The sequence below is a fragment of the Microtus oregoni genome, unplaced genomic scaffold (assembly GCF_018167655.1).
Source record: "Microtus oregoni isolate MIOR12 unplaced genomic scaffold, Mior012 000100F_ref0000014, whole genome shotgun sequence".
NCBI lineage: Eukaryota > Metazoa > Chordata > Mammalia > Rodentia > Cricetidae > Microtus > Microtus oregoni.
In genome coordinates, this window is record NW_024544713.1 from 3,670,453 (window position 1) to 3,680,835 (window position 10,383).

At 40.5% G+C, this 10,383-nt stretch overlaps 1 protein-coding gene across 1 annotated transcript; it reads right to left on the reverse strand.

Annotated features, from left to right (window-relative positions):
* Nucleotides 1-2,976: 2,976 nt before the first annotated feature.
* LOC121443128 (Y-box-binding protein 1-like) lies at nucleotides 2,977-3,993 on the reverse strand. The gene has a single exon (XM_041644807.1). It carries the CDS (start codon nucleotides 3,991-3,993, stop codon nucleotides 2,977-2,979), a length of 1,017 nt encoding a protein of 338 aa, XP_041500741.1.
* Between the last annotated feature and the right edge of the window lie 6,390 nt (nucleotides 3,994-10,383).

Here is a 10,383-nt window from a genome sequence, read left to right on the forward strand (position 1 = left end):
GGTCATTGGGCAGCAGAGCAGAGGGTGCCTGAACTGGCCTTGCCCCACTATCACACTGATGATTATCTCGAATATCACCATAGAATCTTCATCTGGCAATGGATGGAGATAGAGTCAGAGACCCTCATCAGAGCAATGGACTGAGCTCCCAAGGTCCAGTTGAAGAGTAGAAGGAGGGAGAAGATGAGCAAGTAAGTCAGGACCGGGAGGGGTTGGTCTACCCACTGAGACAGTGCCTGTTCTAATGGGAGCTCACAAAATTCAGCTGGACCAGGAATGAAAGAGCATGCAATAAAACCGGACTCTCTAAATGTGGCTAAAAATGGGGGCTGACTGAGATCCCATTGATAATTGCACTGGGACTTGTTTCTGCTGCATATACTGGCTTTTAGGGACCCAAGTCTGTTTGGATGCAAAGCTTCCTCGGCCTGGATGTAGGGGGGAGGGCCTTGGACTTCCCACAGGGCAGGGTTCCCTGCCTTTTCTTAAGGAGGGAGAGGGAGGAAGAAGAGGGAGTGTGGAATATGGAAGGGTATGGAAGGAAGTGTAAATGTTTTAATGGAATAAATAAATAATAAATAATGTTAAGTTGGGAACCTAATATGAAATTGGACCTAGTATTATAAAACAAACCCATTTCATAACTACAATACCCCTGGAAATGAGCACATCCATCAGAACAGAGACAATTATGTAGCCATCTCTGTGGGAAGACAGATGATTTTCCACTGGGCCAAATACAAAATACCTGTATGTGTTCATGCTGCTTAATCTCCCAAACTCTTTTCATTCAATTTCCCAACTTTGTCAGATAACCTCAGAGTGAAATAAAGTTTCCTCTAGCCCCTCAAACACACTACAATTACTTATCTATTTAAATATTTGTCACCATGTGTATCTATGTGTCTGTGTGTGTGCCTATATTCATGCCTGCGGGCTTCTCATGGTGAACATGGACAAGTCAGAATAAAACACCTGGTCGTTGTTTCCCTTCTTAATACCATGTGGGTCTCTACCATCAACCTGAGCTTGTCATTGGTGGCAAAAGGCCTTGAGACCAACAGCTTCACTTGTGTGTCATCTTGGAGACCCCAGGGTTCTTTTCCCAGCATCCCTCAGTGTTTGCCTAAGTACACTTGCATCCACACCACCACCAGTCAATCCACATTGCTCTCAGGTCAGCCATTCACATCGGCACTGCATGGGGGCATGTTTGCAACCTGGAGAATGAATAGTTCTGAATGTAGCCAGTCAGTAGTAGACCAGGCATTTATTCCCAGCAATTGGGGGGCAGAGGCAGATGAATCTCTGTGAGTCTGAGGCTAGCCTGATATACACAGAGAGAGTTTCAGGATAGGCTCAAAGGTCCACAGTGAAACCATGTTTCACAAAACAAAAAAAATTAAATCTGAATATTATGGTATCCCAGCAACAAGAATGGAGTGTAGAGATTCTCGGGATCAGTTCTCTCCTGAGAACAAAAATTCTTAGAAGAACAGCAGCTTACTCTGAACCTTCTGCACGTCTACCTACTGATTATAATTTCTGTGATAGTGGAGATTTTGGGACACTGCAGCTCACGGCTCAACCACATTTTGTCTTGGGATATCTTTATCCTCCATGGTAGACATTCACAGACCAGCCCTCTGCGTGACCTCACATCCTGTGACTGGCCAGTGACTTGGAAATGTACTAACAAACCAGTGGATAGCACCAAGTTAGGGGCTTCCAGTGTCACTAGATGGCAGCTCAGGCCCATAGCACAGATTGCCCCACTTTGTTGCAATAACTAGACATATTTCTTCCAATGCATTACAAAATGGCTTTGCTCTTCACTATTCTTTCTTCTGGTATTATAAAAACATGATGAGCAAGTGGCCACGTTGGAACATGGAATTCAAGGTAAACCAAATTTGAGATCAAAGTCTAAGGTCACTCAAATGTGGGTACAGAATAAACTAGAGCCTGTCTCCTGGGTGGTTAGAGTTGTTTCTCTATGGAGTGGCTTCTCCACCTGCCTCAGTGGTAGTGTTAGGGAGTACCCTCTTTTCTTTATTTTCTTACTGAATTTTCCTTTAAAAATGCATTAGACTTCAGAATCCTGATGGCTTCAGTTGTACATATCTGTTCATTGTAATGTATTTTTTTACATTCTGAGTCATATTTCCTGCATATTTGTTCACTTTCTATGAATATGATTTTTCTTCACTGTTAGCAGTGAAAAGCTCAGACTTATGGCCCTGCTTTCCACTGTGAGGATTAGAAGTAGCTTCTCTCAGCTATGAACTCCAAGTGCATCCACATCTGATCTTGACAGCAAACTCTGGAGTAGCCCTGTCCCTGAGACAGTGACTTAGTCTCCTACTTCTTGCAGATAACAATAAGTTGACGGAGAAAGTGGGTGGTATCATGAGCATAGAAAACCTCAAAGCCCACCCGACAGTGACAACATTTACTTCCTCAAAAAAGGCCAAAGTCACTCCAACAATGCCACCCCTTGTATTAATGCCACTCACCATGAGATTATGGGGGCCAATGACATTCAATCTCTTATACCCACAGATCCGGCCCACTCCTTCAAAACCAGGTAGAAACACCCTACCCCACCAGAAGCCCAGGGCACTATGTCACCACCAGAGCCCAGCCATTCCAGTACAACATGCCCTGATATTCCAAAACAGCCTAAGCACAAGAATTGATCTTTTGGAATTAGTATTTAAGACCTTTATTTAGAGGTGTTTGCAGTTGGTTGGCATAATTTAAAGAACATTGAAGGTGTATTTTGAAACACCAAATTAAAAATACACAACACATTTGTTAGGTAAGACATGCTACATAGTTAATGCTGATATTTCTATTGTATCCGGTCAACTGTCCAAAGAAAGCCCTTGATGTTCATTCGTTATTCTTGGTATTTCATCTCCATTTCTTCTAGAATTTACAGACCACGTGATGGTATAGATGGTAACCCGGCATTTACTCAGTCACGCCTTGCTTGGTCTTGGCTGCAGACAGATTCTTATAGGGTGGATCACATGCCTTTGGTATTTCTTTCCCACTCTGTGGCTTCTTTGGGCGTCTTTGTTGGTGATTGAAGTTGCAGTGATTATGACGTCGAGGTGGCTGCTGACCTTGGGTCTCCTCTCCTTGATTTTCCTCATAGTGCCCATTGCTGTCCTGTCTTTGCTGTCTTTGGCGAGGTGGGCCCCTGCGGAACTGTGGTCTGTAATTGCGATACTTATCCGGTCTCACTGGTACACCTCTCCCTTTTGTACCTTGTTGGCCAGCACCCTCCATCACTTGTCTTTGCTGGTCTTGTTGAGCTTGGCCTTCATGAGTGCATTCTGATTGCTCCTTCCTTCCACCAATCTTCCTATTCCGGTAATTTTGCTGGGAATTACGTCGAGGACCACTACAACCTCGATAGCATCTATACTGGTTATGCTCTGATGCATATTTACCACCTCGAATTTCTATTCCACCGGGGCCTGTAACATTTAACGCCATTGCACCCTTTTCTCCTTCAACAATATCAAACTCCACAGACTCTCCGTCTCTTACCCTGCGAAGGTACTTCCTGGGGTTATTCATCTTTATGGCAGACTGGTGGACGAATATGTCTTCTTTGGTGTCATTTACCTTGATGAATCCGTAACCCTTCTTGACATTGAACCATTTAACTATGCCCAAAACCTTCCCTGCGATTTGCTTCTTCTCCCTGATGGCCGGCACTGCTGGTGTGAGACAGCCTGGGATGTCACTGCCTGCGCTGCTGCTCATAGAGCCAGGCTTGGTATCTACAGCCCTGAGGATGGCATCAGGGGCATCAGCTGGCTGCTGGGTCTTCGCCTCACTGGTAATGGCTGCTGTAGTGGTGACTTCAGTCTGCAGGGACTGCTGTGTCTCCTCCAGTGGTGGATTGGTGACTAGGTCAGCAGTCTCGGTGGTGCTCTCGGGGCTCTCTGGGGCCAGCTGTCTACTTGCGGTGTCCATTGACTTCAAGAAATTAATCGTAAAACCAGCTTTGTCATGAGGATTGAGTCCCTTAAAGGAGAGAAGAACGACATTCTTACATAAACCAAGGAAAAGACAACCACAAAATTAGAGGTTATCAGCAAATCCCTTACAAAAGGACAAAAAATTCAAGAAAAATACAAACTGATGATAGAAACTATTTAAGACATGAAAATTGGAATAGAAACAATAAAGAAAACACAAACCTGGGGACTCTGGAAATGGAAAATCTGTGTAAACAAATAGGAAACACAGATGTAAGCATCGCCAACAGAATACAAGAAATGGGAGAGACAATCTCAGCGAATAAAGACAAGAAAGAGGAAATGGATTCATCATTCAAAGAAAATCTTAAATCTAAACAATTCCTAACAGAAAACATCCAGAAAATCTCACATCATGAAAAGACCAACACTAAGAATAATAGGTATTGAAGGAGAATGATCCCAGCCCCAAAACTCAGAGAATACATTTTACATAATCATAGAAAATTTTCCTGACCTAATGTAGGATTTGTCTATAAAAATACAAGTAGCTTTCAAATCTACAAAAGGATGAATCAGAAAAGAATGTCCCCACTCTACCTAATAAACAAACACTAAAGTTGCAGAATAAGGAAAAAATATTAAAATCTGCAAGAGAAAAAAAAGAAAGTAAAATATAAAGGCATATATATATATAAGAATCACACCGACAACTCAATGGAGACGTTAAAAGCCAGAATGGTCTGGACAGAATTCTTGCAGATAATAAGTGCTTATCGATACCAGCACAGACTAATAAACCCAGTAAAACTTTCATCGATGGATCAAATACAACATTTCTTGAGAAAGTCAAATTTAAACAAGTATCTTTCTAGAAACCCAGTCCTACAGATGGTGCTGAAAGAAACTCCAACCCAAGGAAGTTGATGTCACCCATGTAAACACAGGAAATAGAAAATCTCACACTGACAAAATCCATAGAAGGAGTATATGGACACATGCACGCACACACACACACATACACACATACATGAATGCGAACACACACACTTACATACACATACACACATACACCAACACACACACTCCACCATGACCTTCATGACCAGTATAAGAACAGGAAGAAACAGTCGGTGGTCATTAATATCTCTCCACATCCGTGTACTCAATTAGTTGATAAGAAGACACTGGCTAAAATATGGATGTGATATCAGGACAGGTCTTTTTCCTGCATTCCAGAAATCCCCCTCAACATCAAAAGTTGCCTCAGAATAAAGGGTTGGGAAAAGCTTTTCCTATCAAATGAGCCTAACAAGCAAGCGGGTGTACCTATTCTAATAGCTCACAAAATAGACATCAAAGAAAAATTAACTAAAGGAGATGGTAAAAGACATTTCAGATGCATTAAAGGAAAAGTCGACCGGAATGACAGATCAATTCTGAACACATATGCTCCAAATAAAGGACTTTCACTTTTACAAAAGAACATTACTAAAGTTTAAATCACACATCGAATAGTGTGAAACTTCAACACTCCACTCTCACCAGTGGGCAGGTCTTTAGGACAGAAACTAAACAGAGAAAAAAAGGGAACTAACAGATGTTATGACTCAAATTCACCTACTGGATATCTACAGAACATTTCACCCGAACATAAAAATATATTCCTTCTTCTCAGCACCTCATTGAGCCTTCTCCAAAATTGACCTCAAACTTGGTCACAAAGAAAGTCTCAACAATAAAGGAAATCTGAAGTTACCCCTGTCACCTATCAGACCATCATGGATTAAAGTTGGGTTTCAACAACAACAGAAACATTATAAAACCTACAAACTCAGAGAAACTGAACAGTTTTCTACTTAATAACCACCCAGTCAATGAAGAAGTAAGAGAGAAATGAAAGACTTCCTAGAATTCAATGTAAATGAATGTACAACTTACCCAAATTCATGGGGCACAGTGAACGTGGTGCTGAGAGGAAAGTTCCCAGCACTAAGTGCCTGCATAAAGAAATGAGAGAATTCTCATACCAGTGACTTCATAGTACACATGAAAATTCTAGAACAAAAAGAAGCAGCCACACCCAAGAGGAGTAGACAGCAGGAAATAATCAAGTCAGGGCTGAAATAAACAGAATAGAAAAAAAGAAGGCAATGTAAAGAATCAATTAAACAAAAGTTGGTTCTTTGAGAAAATCAACAAGAAAACCAAATCCTTATTCATACTAACTAAAAGACACAGAGAGAATATCCACATTAACAAAAGCAAAAATCAAAATGGAGTTATAATCACAGAAACTAAGGAAAGGGAAAGAATCATTGGTCATTATTCCAAAATTTCCCTACACAAAATAGAAAATCTGAAAGAAATAGACAATTTTATCTATGTAAACCATGTACCCACTTTCCATCAACATGAGATAAGTAATTTAAACAGACCTATAACCCTCAAGGAATAGAAGCAACATTTAAAAGTATACCAACTAAAAAGTTCCAAGTCCAGATGGTTTCTTTCTTTCTTTATTAAATATTTCTGCCTCCTTCCCGCCACTGCCTCCCATATCCCTCCCCCTTCCCCAATCAAGTCCCCCTCCCTCATCAGCCCAAAGAGCAGTCAGAGTTCCCTGCCCTGTGGGAAGTCCAAGGACCACCCACCTCCATCCGGGTCTAGTATGGTGAGCATCCAAACTGCCTAGGCTCCCACAAAGCCAGTACGTGCAGTAGGATCAAAAACCCATTGCCTTTGTTCTTGAGTTTTCAGTAGTCCTCATTGTCTGCTATGTTCAGCAAGTCTGGTTTTATTCCATGCTTTTTCAGACCCGGGCCAGCTACCCTTGGTGATTTCAACACAGAATTCTATCAGATTTTTAAAGAAAAGCTAACACCATTACTCCTCAAATTATTTCAAAAATAAAAACAAAAGCAATATCTCCATATTCATTTTATGAGGTCATTATACCCATTATACATAAACCACACAAAGTCTCAACAAAAAGAGAATTACTCTACCAATCTTCTTCATGATCATAGATGCAAAAATACTCAATAAAGTGCTTGCAAAGAGAATCTATAAAACATCCAAAGAATCATTCACCATGATCAAGTGGGCTTCAGCCCAGCAATGCAGGCATGATTGGGCATAGGAAAATCTTTCAATGTCATCCACCTTATAAAGAAACTGGAAGAAAATAAAAACACATGATGATCTCATTAGATTTTGAAAAGAGTTGAGGAAATTAAACACCTATAGTGATATTTTATTTACATTTTAATAAATAAAATTTGTCTGAAAAGTTCAAAAGTAAATCATTAAGAGGTCAGGTTTTGGTGGCATGCATCTTTAATCCAAGGATTTGGGAGACAAAGGCAGAAGAATCTCTGTGAGTTCAAGTCTACCCTGAATTACAAAAGATCAGAGCAGAAACAAATCCAGGAGGTGGTGGCCTACCCCTTTAATCCTGGTAGGAGTGATTCACATGCCTTTAATCCCACCACTAGAGGGAATATAGAGTGAAAGGAGGGAAAGGCTTAGTCTGTTCAGGCTGAGCTTGTCCAGCCTTGGTAGAGGTTAAGACTTCATTAGAGGCTTGGCTGCTTTGATTTTCCAGTGTTTGGGTTGAGCCCAGAGACCTGTCTCTGGATTTTTATTATTCATGCTACAAACATCCTGTCATGGTAAAAGTCTTGGAGAGATCAGGGATATAAGTGACATGTCTAACCATAATAAATGCAATATACAGCTAGCCGATAGCCAACATTCAATTAAATGGAGAGAAACTCAAGACAGCTCCATTAAAATCAGGAACAAGGCAAAGCTGTGCACTCTCTCTGTATCTATTCAATATACTGCTTGAAGTTCTAGCTAGACGAATAAGACAACTAATGGACACAATTAGAAAGGAAAAAGGTAACACATGACTGTTTGCAGATGATAAAATATTCTATACAATCTTCCCCCAAAATTTAAAAAGGTACCTCCTACAGCTGATCTGGCTTGATCCAAGATTAACTCATAAAACCACTAACCTTCCTATGTACAAAGTTAAATGGGCTGAGAAAAAACTCAATGAAAAAAGACTCTTTGCAATAGTCAGAAATAATATAAAATATTTTGGGGTAACTCTAACCAAGCAAGTGAAATACACGTATGACAAGAACTTCAAATCTTTGATGAAATATGTTGGAGAAGATTTCAGAAGGTTTAAAAATCTCCCATGCTCATGGACTGGTAGGATTAACATAGTATAATGGCCATCTTAGCAAAAGAAATCTATATCATATATGGTGTCTCCATTATTCTCTCAACACAATTCTTACAGAATTTGAAAGGACAATATTCAATGATACATAGAAAAACAAAAAACCCAGGTCAACTTAAACCATCATGAAAAAAACAAGAACTTATGGAGTTATCGACATCCCTGATTTCAATCTTTACCACAGAGCTATGGTAATAATAAAACCCACGTGAAACAGGCAGTCGTTCAATGGAACCTAAATTTATCCAGGTTTAAATCTACACACCTGTGGACACTGGATTTTTAAAAAAGAAGCCAAAATTATTCAAGGGAAAAGCATCTCCAACAAACTTTGCTGGTCTAACAAGATGTGTGCATGGGAAAGAATGAAAATAGCTCTATATCTATCACTGTGCACAAATCTCAAGCCTAAGTGGACCAAACCTCAAACTGAATGCAGATACATGGATCCTGATGGAAGAGAAATAGGGGAAGTAGCCTTGAGTGCATTGGCACAGGAGACTCCTTCATGAATACAACACCAATAGTGCAGACACTAGGATCAGCTGTTAAAACGGAACCTAATGAAACTGAAAAGCTCTGTAAGTCAAAGGACACTATCAATCTTTGATGTATAGAACAAAACAGCAGCCTACAAATGGGGAAAGATCTTCAATATGTCCACATCTTACAGAGTGCTGTTGTCGAAATACAGAAAGAACTCCAGGAACCAGATATGAAATTACAAATAATCCATTTTAAAAATGGGGTACAGATCTTTACAGAGAATTCTCAACAGAAAAGTCTCAAATGGCTGAGGAACACTAAGAAATGTTCAACATCTTTAGCCATCAGTCAATGAATTTTAAAGATTTGATTGTGGAAGTGTTCACCTTTGTTAAGATTACTCAAAGATGTCAGTTTGTGGAGAGCACCTATATTGTTGGAAACAGCCTGGGTTGTTTGTGAATTTTCATGGGGTCACTTTGGCCAACAACTCTATTAGATGTAACCTAACCCCAATACTGGAACTTCCTTTGGTGATAAGAGATGGGCAGTTGGGATTCTGTCTCTCCCATTATTTGGTGATGTCATTTCAATCTCCACCACATATGTATATATTTGAGGAGGTTTCTACTGTTTTAGTTTTCTATAATAGCCCTCAAATAGTCCTTAATATCACTGTCTCTCCCAATGTAAACCCGTGGAAGGGGGCGGAAAGAGTACAAGATTCAGCCTGGCAGGAGGCCCTAAGAGAAAAAGTCCCTCTAAGTCAACGTGAGCAAAGATCCTATGAACTCACAGAGACTGCAGCAGAATTCACAGGCCCTGCACAGGTCTGCACCAGGTACTTTGTGCCTATATCATGGCTTCCTGTTTAGTGTTTTCATGGGATTCCTAAGTGAGCAAACACGTGAGTCTCTGATTCGTGTGCCTTTTCTTAGGCACTTTTCCTCCTGTGGGTTTGTGATAGTTTTTGTTTGGTCTTGTTATACTTTCTTTTGTTATATTGTTTAAAAATGAATGAATGAAAGAATGAAAGTAAGAAAGAATGAATGTAAAGTGAGCCAATATGATATAGAGTAACAACAGAACTGGCACACCTCTTTGGAGAGGAAACTCAGGTTACTACATTGGAGTGACCCCCAGGTATATGAACCACTCCATGGCAGGTCTCAAGCTCAGCAGTAGTTGACCCCATATAGTGGACTCTACAGAATTTTTTTGTGCTTTTTTTTTTAATAGCTCGGCATTTAAGCCTCGGTTTTTTTTTTATTTTTTTAAATATTTATTTATTTATTATGTATACAATATTCTGTCTGTGTGTATGTCTGCAGGCCAGAAGAGGGCACCTGACCTCATTCCAGATGGTTGTGAGCCACCATGTGGTTGCCGGGAATTGAACTCAGGACCTTTGGAAGAGCAGGCAATGCTCTAAAACACTGAGCCATCTCTCCAGCCCCGGTTTTTATTTTTTTTCCATTTTTTTTAATTGAGAAAAGGAGAAAAAGAAAAAAAAAACAAGTTTCCACCTCCTCCCAGCCTCCCATTTCCCTCCCCCTCCTCCCACCCTTCTCCCCCTCCTCCCACCTTTCTCCCCCTCCCCCCACTCCTCTCCCCCTCCCTCTCCAGTCCAAAGAGCAGTCA

Bases quoted from the DNA above. Each gene is read 5' to 3' on its own strand.
- LOC121443128 (XM_041644807.1), bottom strand. From the start codon at position 3,993: ATGGACACCGCAAGTAGACAGCTGGCCCCAGAGAGCCCCGAGAGCACC.